The 20,183-nt window shown below is 39.6% G+C and overlaps 1 protein-coding gene across 2 annotated transcripts in view; it reads right to left on the bottom strand.

Moving 5' to 3' along the window:
• Positions 1–20,183, bottom strand: part of LOC138784522 (cadherin-7) — a 153,926-nt gene that overhangs the window by 13,308 nt on the left and 120,435 nt on the right. For both annotated transcript variants that reach the window (XM_069960116.1, XM_069960117.1), the window contains 3 exons: positions 18,806–18,942; positions 15,431–15,552; positions 7,499–7,613 (listed from right to left, as the gene is read on the bottom strand). In XM_069960116.1, coding sequence (XP_069816217.1) covers positions 7,499–7,613; positions 15,431–15,552; positions 18,806–18,942 — 374 coding nt within the window. The remainder of the gene's footprint in view (positions 1–7,498; positions 7,614–15,430; positions 15,553–18,805; positions 18,943–20,183) is intronic.

Genomic DNA, 20,183 nt, shown 5'->3' with positions numbered 1-20,183 from the left:
ACTGACAGGGTTTCCTACGGCCGCTATTCACTGAATAGTGGCCGCAGAAAACTGACATGTCAGTTATTTGCGGCGCCGCTAGGGGTCCCAGCCGGAACGCATACTATGTGTATACGCTCCAGCCGGGATCCCATAGACACCCGGCGAACATATTTTTTCGCATTTTTACGGCTGTTGCTGCAAATTCCAACAACGGCCGTATAAATCCGAAAAAATATGTTGTGTGAACATAGCCTCAGTCTGTATCATTAAACTCAAATGTCTGTAAAGGAGCTATGTGTAAAACAAATGTGCTATAATTAGCGTTGAGCAAGCATGTATCTTGCAGAAACCTATTACATCTTCTTATTCTAATTATTGTATTTTATCCTTTCATTGGATGAAACATACAAAAATTAAAATGAAAAAAGTAATATGTTAACCTACACTCTTTTGAGTAGAGGCTACCTGGTTAAATGTTAGAGTCTCCCATTGATTTCAATGGGGTTTGCTATTGGCGTTGAGTACTCGAGCATTGAAAAATTCTTGACACGAGTAATGAGCACTTTCGTGCTTGCTCAATACTAGCTATAATCAGTAGAAAGATTAATTCCATAATAAGTAACCTAACATAAGTAACACAACTATTTATATTTAAAAACAAGGTTGTAAGGATTAAAATACAAGGTTTCAACAACCGGCACCCATGCCAATCAGTTATTTGCCATACCTGGGTGTCCACATATACAAATAAACCAAAACCATATATCATGTAGTGACAATGTTGGGTTATTGAGCTACATGTATGAAGTAATCTGCTTCTGGTATGGTTCATTAAATAGAGGTGTTGTGGCATACAGCTAATCAGCAGGGATGCCTGGTGTTGGACCCCACTGATCTCCCCCCTGGGAGGCATTCCCTAACAACAGGTTTTCCTACCTTGGAGGGATATCTGGCTATTCCTGTGTTTTGATACTTGAAACTGAGGTTCTACTGACCCCTTTATTTTGCATATTTTCATTTATAGGGGGCAATGTATCACTGAAGACTCTTGAGTGAGTACTTCATTGGATTTTTTTTACTGATCTCCCTGAGCTCAGTGATTGCTGTGTTTTGTTGGACTCCACTGATCAGATATTGATGGCCTATCCTGATAGGTCTTTATTATTCTTAAAAGCCGTATTTATGTATCATAAAACTATCAACCCAAGATATATGAGTTACTAATACAGTATTATCACTAATAGTACTGGCTTCAGCATATCGTGCATTTATACCATGCTGCCTTGTGTTGAACAATGACACAGGCACAGGAGCATACAGGGGATAAATACAGCAGGTGCAATAGTTTTCTTTGTTATGCATAGGTCTGGAGAAACTCTAAGGGGGGGATTTAGGATTTTTGTTTGTTTCATATATAAGCAATGCTATTTGATTCTGTATTTTAATTTTTTTTTTTTTTTTGCAGTGCAATTTCTATTCAGCTGTTTCTTTGTTATAACTGTTCATCTGTTGTGGTATGCTAGATCTCTTTTTACATTTGTTGTCATATTTCCACTTATTAGTGGTGCCTTTGTCACATGATAGACACCAATGACATTCAGCAGATCCCACTGACTATATTGGTGTCAGCTGGGTTTATATAGAAACATTGAAGATTGTCGGCAGAAAAGGACTACTGGGTCCATCCAGTCTGCCCTACATCATAGTGTCAATCATTTAATATATTAGAGAGTAACATAGCCTTTTTTGCAGTGTTCTTTCAAAGATGTAAACCTTAAAAGTAAAACGTTAAAGTGAATCTGTACGCCCTGAGCATCTCCCCCAAACTGTGGGTACCTAAACAATCAGTATGATGTTTTGATGACATTTCCTAGGCATGTCCGTTCACGGGTCCGCCTGTCTCTTGAGGCCGGTATTCAGTGTTAAAACAACTTTTATTTGGGTGGTGGAGACGGGGCCTAGAGCACTGGTGCCCTAGGCCTGCAGCACCTCTCTCCCCACCTTCATCCAGCCCAGGAGCATGTAAAAAAAGAGCAAAGAGAGAGGCGCGCTGCAGGCCTAGGGCAAAGATGCTCTTGGCCCGATCTCATTGACACCCTGCCACACCGTGCCACCAGAATAAAAGTTGATTTAATACTAAATGTCAACAGACCCCTAGGACTGGACATGCCTGGGATGGTTAATCAAAATGTTACTGGCAGATTGGGGCCTTTCCAGGTACAGCTTAAAAAAAATCTCAATAAATCATTTAACTCAGTTGAAGTCTGCAGGATCTGCAACGTTGCTTTTGGGAACAGCCTATGGCAACATTCACACAGCGTATAATTTAATTAAACAGCGACCGTAGTTGCAGTTTTGCAACCATGGATGCTATTTAATGAAATTGACGATTACATAGATTGTAATGGAATCCCGACACTGGCTGTTTTTTGACACTGTTCTTTCACAGAACGGTCAGTGTCTTACATAGTGTGAACCTGGCCTATGGCTGTATATTTCATGGGCTGCATCCACCTTCTCCAGGCAGCGGGATTAAAATTCAAATGCCTATCATTGGGGCTTGTGCGAAACCAAACTTTTGACAGGTTCGCTCATTTGCAGTATTCAACCCCTTCGAGCTGCAGCTAGTTTGGGCTTTAATGACCAGGCTAATTTTTAAAAATCTGACCTGTCTCACTTTATGCTCTTATAGCTCAGTGATGCTTTAACGTATGCTAGCGATTCTGAGAATGTTTTTTCGTCACATATGGCACTTTATGTTAGTGGCAAAATTTGGTCACTACTTTGTGTGTTTTTTGTGAAAAACATCAAAATATCATAAAACATAAAAAAAATTGCATTTTATGAACTTTGAAATTCTTTGCTTCTAAAAAAAGAACGTCGTAGCACAAAAATTAGTTACTAAGTCACGTTACCAATATGTCTTCTTTATTCTGGCATAATTTGGTAAACATATTTTACTTTTTTAGGGTGTTACAGGGCTTAAAAATTTATCAGCAAATTATCACATTTTCGTGAAAGTTTCCAAAACTGATTTTTTTTAGGGACCAGTTCTTTTTTTAAATGGAGTCTGGAGTTTAAAAGTCTGGTATCCTGAAAACCCCCATAAGTGACCCCATTTTGGAAACTACACATCTTAAAGAATTAATCTAGCGTATAGTGAGCATTTTGACCCTACAGGGGCTGGAGAAAAGTATTCACAATTAGGCAGTAAAAAATGGAAAATTAAAATATTCCAAAAATATATACATTTAGATTAAAGTTTCTCATTTTCAAAAGGAACATGAGAGAAAAACCACCCCAAAATTTGTAAAGCAGGTTCTCTTGAGTACAACAGTACCCCATATGTGGGCGTTAACCACTGTATGGGCACACAGCCGGGCTCAGAATTAGCTTTCCCAATGCAGATTTTGCTGAAGAAGTTTCTGAGCGCCAGGTGCGTTTGCAATGCCCCTGTAGTGTCAGCAGAGAGAAAAACATAAGTCACCCCATTTTGGAAAGTACAACCCTCAAAGAATTCATCTTATTGTGTGGTGACCATTTTGACCCCACAGGTATTACAGGAAAGTATTCAAAAGAAGACAGTAAAAATGAAAAACTCAAATTCTTCCAATAATATGTTCATTGAGTTTGAAATTTCTCAATTTCACGAGGAACAAGAGAAAAAAAGTACAAAAGTACAAAATTTGTAACGCAGGTTCTCCTGAGTACAACGGTACCCAATATGTGGGCATAAACCACTGTATAGGCACACAGGAGTGCTCAGAAGGGAAGGAGCGCCAATTAGCTTTTTCAATGCAGATTTTGCTGAAGAAGTTTCCGAGCACCAGGTGCATTTGCAGCACCCCTGTAGTGCCAGCAGAGTAAAACCTCGCCATAAGTCACCCCATTTTGGAAAGTGCACCCCTCAAAGAATTCATTTTGGGGTGTTGTGAGCATTTTGACCCCACAGGTATTAGAGCAAAGTGTTCAAAATTAGTAAAAAATGAAAAACTCAAATTTTCCAATGTTATGTTCTTTTAGTTTGAAATTTCTCAATTTTATGAGGAACAAGAGAAAACGTACCCCAAAATTTGTAACGCAGGTTCTCATGAGTGAAAAGGTACCTCATATGTGGGCATAAACCACTGTATGGGCACACAGCCGGGCTCAGGAGGAAAGGAGCGCCAATTAGCTTTTTCAATGCAGATGAAGAAGTTTCCGAGCGCCAGGTGCGTTTGCAGTGCCCCTGTAGTGCCAGCAGAGTAAAATCTCCCAATAAGTCACTCCATTTTGGAAAGTAAACCCCTCAGAGAATTCATTTTGGGGTGTGGTGAGCATTTTGACCCCACAGGTATTAGAGGAAAGTATTCAAAAGTAGACAGTAAAAATTAAAAACTCTAATTTTTTCAATAATATGTTCCTTTAGTTTGAAGTTTCTCAATTTCACGAGGAACAGGAAAGAAATTTCACTGCAAAATCTGTAACGCAATTTCTCTTGAGTAGAATATTACCCCATATGTAGGCATAAACCACTGTATGGGCACACAGCCGGGCTCAGAAGGGAAGGAGCGCCAATTAGCATTTTCAGTGCAGATTTTTCTGAAGAAGTTTCTGAGCACCAGGTGCGTTTGCAGTGCCCCTGTAGTGTCAGCAGAATAGATTCCCCCCAAATTCACCCCATTTTGGAAAGTGCACCCCTTAAAGAATTCATCTTGGGGTGTGGTGACTATTTTGACCCCACAGGTATTAGAGGAAAGTATTCAAAATTGGCCAGTAAAAATGAAAAACTCGAATTTTTCCAATAATATGTTTTTAGTTTGAATTTTCTCAATTTCACGAGGAATAGGAGAGAAAACGTACCCCAAAATCTGTAACGCAGGTTCTCCTGAGTAAAACGCTACTTCATATGTTGGCATAAACCACTGTATGAGGGCTCAGAATGGAAGGAGCGCCAATTAGCTTTTTCAATGCAGATTTTGCTGAAGAAGTTTCCGAGCGCCAGGTGCGTTTGCAGCGCCCCTGTAGTGCCAGCAGAGTAAAATCTCGCCATAAGTCACCCCATTTTGGAAAGTGCACCCCTCAAGGAATTCATTTTGAATGGGCACACAGCCGGGCTCAGAAGGGAAGGAGTGCCAATTAGCATTTTCAGTGCAGATTTTTTCTGAAGAAGTTTCTGAGCACCAGGTGCATTTGCAGTGCCCCTGTAGTGTCAGCAGAATAGATTCCCCCCAAAAGTCACCCCATTTTGGAAAATGCACCCCTCAAAGAATTCATCTTGGGGTGTGGTGACCATTTTGTCCCCACAGGTATTAGAGGAAAGTATTAAAAATTGGCCAGTGAAAATTAAAAAAAACTCACATTTTTCCAATAATATGTTGGTTTAATTTGAAATTTATCAATTTCACAAGGAACAGCAGAGAAAACTTACTCCAAAATCTGTAACACAGGTTCTCCTGAGTACAACAGTACCTCATATGTGGGCATAAAGCACTGTATGGGCACACAGCAGGGCTCAGAAGGGAAGGAGCGCCAATTTACTGGCGCAAAACCGCAGATAGTAATAGTCATTAGAATAGCGCAGTTACTAAAATAAAATAAAAAAAATGAGATTGCAGGTAATCTGGGGTGGTTACGGACAGTCTGGGGTGGTTATGGGCAACCTGAGGTGGTTACAGGTAATTTGGGGTGGTTACGGACAACATGGGGTGGTCACGGGCAACCTGCTGTGTTTACGGCAACCTGGGGTAGTTACAGGTAATCCGGGGTGGATACGGACAACATCGGGTGGTCACGGGCAATCTACTGTGGTTATGGCAACCTGGGGTGGTTACAGGCAACGTGGGGTGGTTACGGGCAACGTGGGGTGGTTACGGGCAACCTGCAGTGCTTACAGACAATCTTGGGTGGTTACGGGCAACCTGCAGTGCTTACAGACAATCTGGGTTGGTTACGGGCAACGTGGGGTGGTTACGGGCAACCTGCAGTGCTTACAGACGTGGCGTGGTCAGAGGCGACGTGCGGTGGTCAGAGGCGACGTGGCATGGTCAGAGGCAACGTGCGTTGGTTACGTGCAATCTGGGGGGGTTACATGTAATCTGGTGGGATTACGGGCAACTTGGGGGGTTATGTGCAACCTGGAAGGGTTACAGACAATCTGGGATTGTTACTGATAAACTGAAGTGCTTATAGGTAATCTGGGGTGGGTACATGTAATTTGGGGTGGTTACGGGCAATCTGGAGGGGGTCATTGGCAATTTGGGGTGGTTACGGGCATTGTGCAGTGGTCACGGGCAACGTGTGGTGGTTACGGGCAACGTGCGGTGGTTACGGGCAATGTGCGGTGGTTACGGGCAATGTGCGGTTGTTGCAAGCAACGTGCGGTTGTTACGGGTAATCTGGGGAGTTAGGGGTAATTTGGGAGTAAACTGCAATTATTACTATAATAAAAAGTGTGTGTTTTATTTTTTTTGTATGTTTGTCACTTTTTGTACTTTACACATTCATTTTCTCTATATTACTATGATTACTGTGATATTTTCTATCACAGTAACCATAGTTCAGTGACAGAGACCAAATTGGTCTCTGTCACTTTAAATTTTCAGAGTTGGCTGCTTCTGGAGCGCATTCGCACTTCAGAAGCAGCCTGGACACCGAGGAGGAAGGACCTCCTAGGATCAGGTGAGTATATGGGGAAGGGGGGGTGACTGGGGGATGGGGGTGACGGTGTGACTGGGAAGGTGGGGGGCCACTTTGGGGGGACGGAGACTAACACTTTTTATCCACTGTCAACAGTCATTTATGGTGACAGGGGATAAAAAGTGCCGGGAGCACATGGTACAAGCGATCAGTGGCGGAGAGCATGGGACTTTGATTTATTTTCACTTTTCCATCGCTGTGAACAGTCTATTTACAGCGATGACGGTGGCCATCTTGGAAATGATGGCCGCCAGGGGAGGGAGGTTAGTTACTTCCCTACTAGGGAGGGCTGATCTGGGGTCTGAGGGGACACTTATTTCATCTCCCCCTGCTGTGGATTCACAGCAGGGGGAGATGAAAGGCAGCGGCGGCATCGGCAATGCCGTTACTGACGGCCGCCGCTATAACGTTAACAGCGGTGATCGTCGGTATGGGGGGCAGCCGGGACCGACCCCACACACTGCCCTAACCCCTCAGCTACCTCCGGTAGCTGGGGGGATGGGGTGGGGGCCTTCCCGGCCCCGCAATCTTATTCTCTGCCATCGCCATAAAAAGCTGATGGCAGCAGAATAAGGCCCCTTAGTCACCGCCGTAAAAAGCCGTATCGACGGTCACTAAGGGGTTAAGTAACACGTTTGCTAAATGTTGTTTAGTTCGGCAAAGTTGAAACGTTCCACTGTTTGAATGATTTGTTGCATTTCTATGGAAGCTTAGGTAGTTCCACAGATCCGAGTGCTGCTATGTTGTTTATGTTTAGCAAGACTTCATTTTATGCTACTTTCTAATAAATTAATGTAGTGCAACATGATTTGTTATGATGGTGCAGCATTAGGGTTACCTTTATTGTCTTGTAATGTGAAATTAATATTACTTGCATCGGGCGGCAAACTGAAGTAAAACCAATGGCCATTTGACGGTTCATCCTTATCCACTGCACTTATTTCTTGAATAACCTGTACAAAGAAGAAACATGTAAGGTTAATCACACAGATTTTTCCCCAGATTTTCTAGACATATAATAATAAACAAAAGTAGTAATGAAATTAATTTATAGCAAATTTATAGCAAATGGTCTAATGTGTCAATGCAAGAGAAAAGCAAATTTTCAGTTATAACAAAGCAAATCTCTGAAATCTGAACAACTGACTGCTTCCATTTATCTTCTCCCAGTTTCTCAGGACTAGGTCCAGCTTTTCCCAGCATCCAGGGAGGAGCGACATGGAGCGAGAGTCAGTTAAATGGGAGCAGACTGATGAGTGGATTTCAGAGATAACAAAGCATTTTTTTTAGTTATTACCATAAATTTCCACATCTCTAGTGAATATTATTTATGTTTGTAGTTTATAACGTTCACAGTTTTTGTGTCATGGACTTATTCCTATCTCAGATTATCAGTTAATCAGTCTAGAAAATCTGCAGCATATATGATATGATGATATATAATTCACAAATGTATTTGTTATAGCTATAGTGCTCAATTTCTATACTATGGAGCAATATTTCTGAGTTCCTAAAAGCACTTTTCTCACAGTCTCAGCTGCCCGCTGGCACTTTTAAGAGACCCCTACTAGAAGCAATGCACAGTTGCATACAAATATGCCCCCTAATGGTATTAACAGATTAAGGCTATGTTCACACTTTTTAAAGGGAACCTGTCACCCCCCGTGCCGGGGTGACAGGCTCCCGACCCCCGCTACAGCCCCCTATACTCACCTGATCCCGCCGGGTCCTGCTTCTGGATCTGGTCACGGAGATATCAGCCGCTGCAGCCGCTGAGAGATGAGTCTCTCCGTCATTCTCTATGAGCGTTGGACTCATCTCTCAGCGCGCGCGTCGGGCTGCAGCGGCTGATATCTCCGTGACCCGACCGGATCTAAAAGTGGGACCTGGCAGGATCAGGTGAGTATAGGGGGCTGTAGCGGGGGTCGGGAGCCTGTCACCCCGGCACAGGGGGTGACAGGTTCCCTTTAAGAGACCAGCTATTTTGTGGTCGGACCGGGTCGGACGGATGATCTTTACCGCCAAGTTCTGATTTGGATCCTGTACATTTGAACGCGCCCTAAAAAGATCTTCACAAAGATATGTCTTATTGTAATTCACCACTTGACTCCAAAAGGTGATTGTACTGTGTCAGAGATCAGTAGCAGTCTCTTTAAATTTTGAGCAATGTGTTACTAAAAGCGACTCTGTACCCACAATCTGACCACCCCCCCCCCCAAAAAAAAAAACAAAAAAAACTTTTAGTTTGTACTTTTAGATAGCTGCTTTTAATCCAAGATCTGTTCTGGGGTCCGTTCGGCAGGCGATGCAGTTATTGTCCCAAAAAACAACTTTTAAACTTGCAGCCCTGTGCCCAATGGCCGTGGCCTAGATTGTGTTTGCATTAGGCTGGCACAACCTCTCTGTCCCTCCTCCCCGCCCTCCTTATCATTAGGAATGCTCCAGGCAGATTGTCTCCTATTCCTCACCTGTGTCAGCACGGCACATGGGCTAGATCGTTAAGGCACCTGTGCAATGTTCAGGCAGGAGAAAATTCCTAATTCCTAATGATGAAAAGGTGGGGAGGAAGGATGGAGGGGTGGTGGGGTACAGAGTTAGGGCACAGATATTGTAGGCCACGGCTGTTTGACACAGGGCTGCCAGTTTAAAAGTTGTTTTTTACAATAACTGAATCACCTGCCGAACGGACCCCAGGACAGATCTTGGATTAAAAGCAGCTATCTGAAGGTACAAGTGGTTTGGGGTGGGTCAGATTGTGGGTACAGAGTCGCTTTAAGTAACACATTGCCCAAAATGTAAAGAGACTGCTACTGCTCTCTGACACAGTACAATTACTTTTTGGAGTCAAGTGGTGAATAGTGATGAGCGAATAATGAAATATTCAATATTCGTACGAATATCTCCCAATTATTCGAATATTCAATCGAATATTCTATCCCATTAAAGTCTATAGGAACAAGTATTCGATTATTGAAAAACATCTATTCGACCACTTGGAGGTAAAAACCGGAAGCTGGGGGATTTGAACGCTTCTTGAATATTTAACGAATATTCGGCGAACTATTTGATAATATTCCATATAACGAATACCTTACTATTCGATAGAATATCTATTCGATCGAACAGTATTCGCTCATCACTAGTGGTGAATTTTTGAGTGTGGTGAATTGTGATTGTGGAGTCATTTTAATGTGGTAGAAGTGGGGGAGGCAGATACTGTATATGAAAACCAGAAAACTGCATAATGCATTCAATGAAAGAACTAATGGACCAGTTAATGATATAGGAGTATGTTATTGATCATTTTTAAGACTTTTTTTTTCTCTGATCCTATCATTTTTGCTTCCCCCCCCCCCTCCCAATTTAGTGAGTATACTGCCGTGATCTTAAATGGATACTCCAGAGGGAAAAAAATATTTTCAATAAACAATAAAGGCTTTTAAAATAAGTATTTCTAACATAAGTTTATTAAAATAAATGTATTGTTTTTCATTTATGTATATAATTACATTGACTGGCAGCAGCAAGATGCGAAATGGTACCCTCTGCTGTCACCAACGTTTGTGTTGGGAACTGCCAAGATATCTAATACCTGCAGTTCCCGATCCCGTGCTTTGATCTAGTGCTACCACACCGCGATATACAGAGCATGGTATATATGTTCTTAATTTCAGTACTTAGGCTGGAGGCTGCCTGACACAATGGCTATGCGTGGCACCCTCTGTACAGCAAACACTGATTGCTATCGCTGCTTACTGTGCTAGAGCCACTACCAGAGCAATATTACAAAGTAATATAACTTTTTTTAAAGCAATGTATTGGGGGAGGGAGTTTTTTAGTCTCTGGTGTACCCCTGTAAGGAGGTTGGGGCAACTGTTTAGACACCATGGGGCTGCCAATCCAACCTCAATATCTTAATTGGATCTAGGGTTTTAAACTGCTGATCAGACTAAATTACTTTACAGTATCTTATAGCTTCATTATGCCTTGTCTTGGGGCCTTATTACACAGCCCGATGAGCAGTGTAAACGATCACTAATCTGCTAGATGGACACTCACTTACCTAGCCTGAGCCTATTACATGGCTCGACAATTGTGTAGCAAGGGCTGCACAGCAATGTTAGCAATGTTAGCAATATCCGTGCAGCTCTTTCTGTCACATAGAAAATATTCAAAGTTATACTTACTGGCAGTGTCCTGGTGCCTTTTCCCTGCGTTTCCTGCACCCTCCCGCCGCCTCTGACATTTCTGGCCCTGTCTATTAGGTGACAGCCTGCTAAGATCATCACTAATGGAAATGGGACAGGCACGCTGCCAGTGTCAGTACAGAAGTATCAGAGGTGGCTGTGGGGAGCAGAAAACATGCTGTAAAGGCTATAGGACTGAAGGAAGCCTGGAAATGTAAGTAAAACTTTATTATTTTCCTCATGAGCTGTCAGTAATGCATCACTATTTCATGTATTAAGTGACCAATGATTTTTAAACATGCTAAAAGACAATGATCAGCCCATGATCGTCTTTTCAGCTCAACGTTATCTTTGTTACACAGAGCGATAATCTGCTGAATCAACCTATTATTGATCCCTGTTATAGGGCCCTCAGTCATTTGTCTCATCTTGTTAAGTGTGGCAAATTATTTAAGACCAAGTGACCAGGTAGTCTTTTGCAGAGTCACAGGATGCCTGGTAAGACCTGTTTTTCAAATTTTCTTTTTTAGGAGCATTACTTATTGCTTGCTGATTGGTTCACCCCTGAGATTGTCATTAATTTTATTGATGTTATGCCCTATTTTGTCCATCTGGGCATGGGTGTGTCCCAATCTCCAAAAAAAATTATTACTTTCTGACCAGTTAAATCCTGAATTTTTGGCCAAAGTTGTAGCTTAATGAACAACGTTTCTTGGTAGCTTGGGAGCATAAGCCTTTTTTTCTTCTTACTGCTCTTCTTTTTCATTCATTAAAAGAATAAGAAATGTGTAGGGAAAATAGAGATAGATAGATAGATAGATAGATAGATAGATAGATAGATAGATAGATATCCCCATTCCCCAATGGGGTTAACCCCTGGAAAGGTGTTTTGTTAGCAGCATACATGGTCATCTTAAAGACTCCCATCACTTCTACCCATCATTGTATTCATACATGTTTATAGAAATGTCATACTGTTCTCAATTATTAAAATTTTGTCACAGCTAAAAATAAATGATTTTTTTCTCCCTATTTTAGTGATAAATGAAAGGGGTAAGAGTATATATTGTTTGTAATGCTCCTATTGTTTAACTGCCGCAGAGCATCTTAATTTCAATAAACCTGTAATTTCTTGTTGTTTTTTTTTTTTTTTTTTTTTTTTTTTAAATAAACAAGAAAAGGATTATTATACCCCTAGATTAATAATTTGGGAATCTATTTATCAAGAGTATTGTAAAATGTTGTGGAAACTCAAATGAGTCTTGAAAAAAACAAAGAAGGTGTTTTGTAAAACAAGTTTCTTCCTATTTCTGCATGTAATAAACAATGCACACATATTGGGTATTATTATGAAGGATGAAAGAAATAGCAAAATATGTATAGAAAATGATGATATTTAACCTTTTGATGAAAGCGTTAGGATGCCTATTTTTTGGAAATATGAATTTGTGAAAGCTTGCAATCTAAGGCAATGTCTATGTTCCCACACAGTATTTTTGCAAGCAAAACCAGAAGTTGATTGAAAACACAGAAAGTCTATGTTCACACACTGTTGTAACTGTCATTTAACGGCAAATAATTACCATTATTTTAAAACATCAGCCGTCATTTTGAAATAATTACAATTATTTGCCATTAAATGGTGGCTAACCACTTTATTCCAACAGTGTGTAAACATAGCATTTCTGTGTTTCCAACCAACTTCTGGTTTTGCTTGCAAAATACTGACTACAAAAAAAAATATTTAAAAATGGTGGCCTCACATGCAGTCTTGAGCATCACTGGGCAGGAGAAAGGGATTAACCATAATACCTAGCACCCATCCAATCAACTGCAGACTCCTCTGTGAAGTCAGTACCGCCCCCTTACCCTCTATATAAGGTGCTTCGTTAACGGAGGTGGCCAGTCGGCTGTGTGTGAAGGAGAAAGCAGGATCACAGAAGGCAGTTAGAGCAGAGCAGGGAGAGAATAACAGAGTGATATAGGGACAAAGAGTAAAGGAATGGTGGAAATTGAATGATTGACATTTTTTTTTTTTAATTGTGATTTTCTAATTTTTGACACAGTTACAATAACAAGCTTTAACAAATATGCCCTTCTGTAATAGTCCAAGTACTGTAGTTACTATAGTTTTGGCTGTTTTAATGAAATTCATTAAGTTTCGATAAGCGATAAGCGAACCCTTCAAAACATAGTATGCAACTGGAAAAGCTGATATGAAAGCTAAAATGGTCCTCCCATATGGTAAATAAAGTGCCCATGCCCTTGCATGTAGAAATATTAACAATATGAAATTAGATCAATTTACCAAAGGCCTGTACTAACTGTTTAAAGTGTGTGCAAAATTAATTTGAGAAAATAAACCCTTTGATTATGTTAGGGTGTCTACTGAAGTTAAAATGATTCTGAATGTACAGTATTTGCCTCCAAAACACTGTATCACACATAAAATTGTAAAAAAAAAAAAAAAAAGCCTATTTGTCTGCCTCCCGATGTACTATAGAGTAAATAAAAGTAAAACACACATATAAGCAACATCATATATGCTGCATTTGCCTTTATTTTCCATTCAGCTCCCTTGAGGAAAAAAATAAAAATAATTTATTTATTAACACATAACTCAATTTACCTATAACACAATGCCTTAAAAAAGGCATCTAGTAAAATTATATTAAAAAAAAGACCTGGTCCTTAGCTAGTTAGTAAAGTAGTAAAGGCACAGGTATTGAACATATTTATGTTCACATGCTGTAAAATAACGGCCATTTTAATTTAAAATAAAGGCTGTTGTTTTTATTTTTCAATGATTTCCATTAAAGTCTATGGAAACAACAGCTGGCTCAAACAATATATAAAATAACAGCCACTGTCCGTAGTGGCCATCAAATTCATGTCTGTCATTATTTCACAGCCGCTACTGAGTGAAGAGCAGCAGTTATTTTTACTGTAATTTTTCACTATATTGAATGGGGGCGCTCCGACGGCATCCCTAGCAGCCGCTCTGCACTTCCGGGTTTACGTGGCACCCGGAGACGCAGACGGCATCCTTAGTTATCAGCAGGACTGGTTGCTGGGGGCGGGCCGACGGCGTCCTTGGCAGCCAGCCTGCTTAAGTTCATTTTGTTAATTTGACCTAGGCCAGGGCTTCAACACCCCCCATCTCCTGACTGATTATTGTTGTTGTTCTGACCTTTTGGATTATTTACCCTGACCTTGCTTTCTGAATTCTGATTTTGTACCTTTGTTGCCCGGCTGTTGCTGACTTAGTTTCCTGACCTTTCCACATTGTGTTTGTTTGTTTGTTTTGTTTTGTGTTGTACTCATTTCAGTGTAAGGTTTGTCAATCAGTTGTCTGTAGTAAATGTTAGTACTGTTTGTGGCAAGTAGGTAGGGACAGCTGGGGCAGGTGCCAGTCTAGGGCTGCACTTGTCTACGTGTCTTTTCAGTACCCTACCTGACATTAGGGCATTATGGCGATCTTGGCCAGATGGAGAAGGTAAACTAGACAATTCCAGTCAGAGAAAATGTAACCCCCTAGTCACTGGATGTAACTGTACTGTTATAACTCTGCAAAGTGCCTGTGTAGAACTGGTACTTTCAATTATGTACTCATTGTATGAGAGGAGTATTGGTCTGTGTATAGCAGTACTTCTCAAACTTTTTGTACTCAGGTCTCACCTGGCAATCTACACCTGTAGTAAACCAACACCATGATGCAGCAGTAATGTTCCAATCCCCACCACTCTACCAATCTGGCAGTTTTAACCCCTACTAACGCCCTCCTCACTTATAGCAGCTCTGACTCTCCTCACCTCCCCTTCCTGTGGCAAGTCCTCTCTTCTCCTTATCCCATACCCCCCCCCCACACACACACACACAAACCACACCACTTTCCCTATTTACAGCAGCTTCCCTGCATTTTACAAGTTCTCTATGTTCAGCTGCACTGCCCCCTACTCTGTAAAACGTGCTACAAACTGGCAGTTCCAGACAATCTGATAATGGGGGTTATGATTAGGATGTCTGTGCTCTGATTATTTTGAACATTTATACCACCTGTATACTGTTTATCTAAAATATTTTACATTTGATTGATTTCTATTTGTAAGACTGTTCATGCAGATATGATATTCCTACACTTGGAGAACTTATGTACTTTAGTAAAATAGTATAACATTATTTCGGATAAAGTTTAGACCTCCTAAGTAAGTATATTATATACTTGCAGGATACAAATTATAGTTTGGCCAACGGCTATTTTATATCCAAAGCAAAAATTTAATCTAACAACAGCTAAGGCTGGTTAACACAGACAGCTGAAGACCACGGGTTTACTGTGTTACCTCTGTGGGGTTGGTTATTACATAACAATTGCCTGAATGCAAGGTACAGTCTAATGAATAAATTGATCTAGCTTCAGGTCAGCATTACACTCTAATTACTACAATATAGTTGATATATAAAATGCCAAGATTGTTAAAATTTGTGATATATAAAATGTTATAAATACAAAGCATCTTCTGCAAAAGTTTCTGTGTGTGTGTTTGTACACGTTGTTTAGATTAGTGTATCTCCTGACTTACCTGTCCTGGAGGTGCATTTTCACAAACATTCGTTTCGTATTCCATTGCAAACTGAGGTGCATTATCATTAATATCTAGTATGCCAATGGCAACATAGCCTTTCCCAATTTGTGCAGGATTTTCTGTGCAGAATTACAAATAAAAGTGATCATGACATCTAGTAATCTACTGAATTATTTTGCCTAATTAGCCATTGTTCATATTTCTTTACTTTAATTAAGCTTACTTTAAACAACACATTGGTAAATATTTAGAATTAATTAAAAAGCAGAAAATATTTTTGTCTGAAAATTTGTAATGTAAAATATAAACAATTTCCTAGTGTTGACCAGGACACATAACCTACATTGTCAATCCCTATAAACAGTGAGCAGTAATATATGTATTAATTCTCCATGTGTCTTATTCATTAGCAGATAGTGTCAGAGAGGTGTGACCTAGGACCTGTGTCCTAGACCTGTTTAATATAATTCTCTGCCTCTACCTGCCTGCTGCATAATAAGTTGCTCTCCTGCATATTGAGCTGTTCCCATGAATCTGTGTATGTCATAGAGCCCTGCCCATATCCTGTGCCGTCACTGGTCAGAGCACAATGAGATACTTGGGCTGCAACCTCTGCTCTTACTGTTGTTGCACCTGAGCTGAAAGAATGACAGACACTGTAAAGATTATCTGAAAGATTTTTTTTGTCACTGTTAATCTAGAACTGAGGTTGTGGCCTCAATATTTTGTATTTTTGAATAAATGAAGACACAGAAAATGGTATTACTGTACACTGTTTATAAGGATTGATACCCTAATGCTGGGAATTTCCTAGCTCCGGTGTAATTTTCCAATAGTAACTAATCTTAGATCAGGTTTCATTTTATCAAAGCTTGGAGGCTATAGGTAGAAATGTATTTTTATAAGTGGAAAACGCTTTTAACAATGTTTTTAGGTATCAAATGTAAGGACAAAGTTTAGAACCTAAGGGCAATAAAATGTGATTATTAATTGTGGATAAAAAGCCTAGAAATCATTTGACAAAAATCTATCAAAATGTTCTGGTTTGGTGTTATTATACAAACCCGAACACTTGTTTGATTTCCTGTGGCTGCAGATGTTGGATGCCAATCTAGGGCTGCAAGGAAAACAGAGATACAGTCAAATGCTATGTTCACACAACGTTGAACAGCATCTGTTGCATCGCAACAGATGCTTTTCAACAGACGGCCGCTGGGCTGCATTGAGCATGTTTCTGCATCTGATACCTGTGTATTGGCTGCAGGAATGTTCTATTTTTACATTTGACTTGCAGGCACTGTTGGGTGTGCGCACAAATCAATTTACCATTCACCTTAATGTAATGTGTGGCCGCCGGCTGACTTTACATTGTGTGAACAGCTATTAGGCAGTTAATAGGCAGATACATTATTTTAACGCCTGTTCTAAAGAATGGGCATTAACATAATGGTGTGTGAACACAGCGGGCGGCACTGCATTGACCTCAATGCAATGCCGCCCCTGCAGTTAAGAAAGGAAGCTGATTCCATTGCAATCAGCGTCCGTTCTTTACTGAAATATTACATTGTGTGAACATAGCCTTAGGCTGTATCCATGTTTTCCAGGACTCCCTAGAGACATGAGGACTTCCTGCAGCAATGAGGAATCAAATGAAGAGTTCCATTTTTGATAACACCGAACCAGAACATTTTGACAGGTTCTCTCAACACTAATAGTAACCAGTTTTTGGGGGTTTTTTTGTAAACAGAACTTGACAAATTTTTCTTAATTCATTTACCTACTGTATGTAGTACAACCTATCATACATATAAATTCCGCACAAACTCTGTAAGGCTACAGCGTAGAAGAAAGGTCACAGGTATATTTCCAGAGATGTTTATTTAAAGTCCACACAATAAAAAATCCAGCGACGTTTCGGTAGTACAACTACCTTTTTCAAGCATGTTTGAAAAAGGAAGTTGTACTACCGAAACGTCGCTGGATTTTTTATTGTGTGGACTTTAAATAAACATCGCTGGAAATATACCTGTGACCTTTCTTCTACGCTGTAGCCTTACGGAGTTTGTGTGGAGTACAACTGGGTTTCCCAGGTTTGCTACATGCGGAGTTAAGGTATCTGGTTCTGGCTTCTTATTGCGTTTGCTATACATATAAATTCTAGTGTTGATACAAGAGAGAATTAAAAAAAGCCTTTGAAAACATTAGTACTTTCAAGTGAGTTAATTCCTTCTTGACCCTCTAAATGGAAAGGCAATTGGATAAACTACTGGATCAATATTCTAAATGGTTAAAACCAGTAATCCTGTATATTCTGTTTCTAAAGAAAATGGCTAACCCTTTCTTAAACTTATCAGTATTCTCCACCTTTGCCATTACTTGTGAGAACGTCTATGTTTAGAACACTAACGGTAAAGTAATGCCGACATTTCAGAGCCTTTTTTCCTTAGGTGCAAAGGGGCAATTGAATCAAAGTTCAAAGAAAGATATATATATATATATATATATATATATATATATATATATATATATATATACATATATATCTTTCTTCTTTTTTCCCCCCATTTTATTATCTAAGGCTGCCTGGAAAAAAGGAAGAATACGAGGTTCAGCAATACTTCCAATTAATATAGTTTTTTGTATACATTGGCTAAGATGTTTATACGGAACCTATTATACTACCTTTTTTTTATTCTTTTTATAGTTTGTAAACTGAGCCCAAAGGTGGTTTGACATACAACTTTTTGATGGCAGTTTTTTGTTTGGATTTAAAAGGAATGGGATATATAGGGGAAGAATTTATGCTTATGGTCTTGCTGGATCCGTGTCTGGTTTACATTAGGAAAAAAAATGCATTGCTATAAAATATATAAAGGCTTATCATGTACATTAAAATTTCACAGTTTGTTCTAGCAACTTAGCTCAGACTTATGATAAGGAGAAAACTCTGACCATAGAAAATGTAATGAAGTGGGTCACAGAGAGGTTTCACTAAATAAATTACACAAACTACCATAGTTGTCATTTCCTATTACTGCACAATGGTAATTTGAGCCAGCTAATATCCTTGTATCATAGGTTCGGTTAATATGTTGTAGTACATGGGTTCTACTACTTTCATCTAATAATGCACATGAATCATAGTAATAAACTAGTAATAAACCTTTTGGGTATATTGACACGCACAGCATTTTCAGCTGCATGCTTTTGATGCTGCATGTTTTGTCTTTTACTATGACTTTGAGGCAGAAAAATAAGCAGAAGTAAAGCCAAAACCATCCGGCACCAAACATCCAGCATTAAACATTCCGCCAAAACGGGACATGAGTTAACCCATATCTGAATCAATTAATAAATAGCATATTTACTTACGACTCTCTATTGCCAGGACTGTTATGTTGTGGACAGCGTTTGTCTCTCTGTCCAAGGGTTTAGCGATAGTAATGAGTCCGCTATTAGCATCAATGTTAAAATATCGCTCTAGGTCAGTATTACGGTCAATTGAGTATCTATTAAGAAGCATAAAGAAAAACAAAAGAAGAGAAAAATCAATGTTAAAACAATATATCTCATTGTTAATAAATCAATCAGCTGATTTATTTAGTATGTAATCGAAACTATTATGTAGAGTGAAATTGTAGAATATATTAGAAAATGTCTTTCACAACAATATCCAACATTGTGGTTTTGCCAAAGCAAAGATGTATTCTTGTTCTGTTATCCTGCATCTGACCTGAACCTGTTTCCTGACATTGCAACCTGTCTAGAGCGAACCTGTCTAAAATATTTGGGTTTCACAATGTTAGCCGTACCCGAACGCTCAGGCTTGATTTTCCTAAGATGCAGAAGATGGTTTACATAACATTTTCTTATTCAAAATAATGGCCAAGGTGTAAACAGGTAGGGAGAAGTGAGGGATGATTTATTCCTTTCAGGAGGCGGGGGGGGGGGTCTCTCTCTTCTCTTCCTTTTCTTTTTTGCTTATTTTGCTTTTGTCTTGTCTAGTGGTTGTCTACTTGTTGTCTTTGTTTCTGGTTTGATGTGTGTTTGTGTCATTATGAAATTAAAGTCGGGTTAGAATCGGTGGTTTAATGGAAAGACCCCAGGAGGGTTTGTTTGTTTGCTTTATTTTTTAAATTTTTGAGGAATTCCTAATGTAAAGATCTTTATATTACTTTTATGACTCCTGAACGTCCTCAGGAGCTGGCTGAGCTCTTTTGCTTTCTCTTCTTACTGTAATGTATGATGTTGGTCATTGGTGGCCCTTGTTTCTGGATGGCATATGTTGGGCTATGTTCACTTATAGAAAATAATTAAAAAAAAATGTAAACAAAAATAATGGCCATTGTTTTTAATTGTTCATTACAATAACGTCCGTAAATAATGTCAATGAACATTATTTGCGGCAATCATGATAAATAAAAAATGGCTGTTTTTTCACCTAACTAACCTTAGGCTATGTTCACACTTAGTAAAATAATACCAATAATAGGTAATTTATATAGCCTGCTGATGTCGGTCATTTATTTACAGTCACAATCATTATAAATGACCATCACTAGCAATATCTGATTTTTTTTTTAGGGTTGTTGGCATTGACAGCAGCAAAATGCCATAGTGTGAACTTAGGCAAGCTGTGTAAATTTTTCCAGCATAGTTTTTCTTTGCTGGTTTTACTCTACAAATACTGCCACAAATACTGATCAAAATGGCCATTATTTGCATTGACTTCAATGCAACACATTTCAGT

The sequence above is a fragment of the Dendropsophus ebraccatus genome, chromosome 2 (assembly GCF_027789765.1).
Source record: "Dendropsophus ebraccatus isolate aDenEbr1 chromosome 2, aDenEbr1.pat, whole genome shotgun sequence".
Lineage (NCBI taxonomy): Eukaryota > Metazoa > Chordata > Amphibia > Anura > Hylidae > Dendropsophus > Dendropsophus ebraccatus.
Note: the sequence above shows the minus strand (reverse complement) of the source record. Positions and strands in the feature narration are given on the sequence as shown.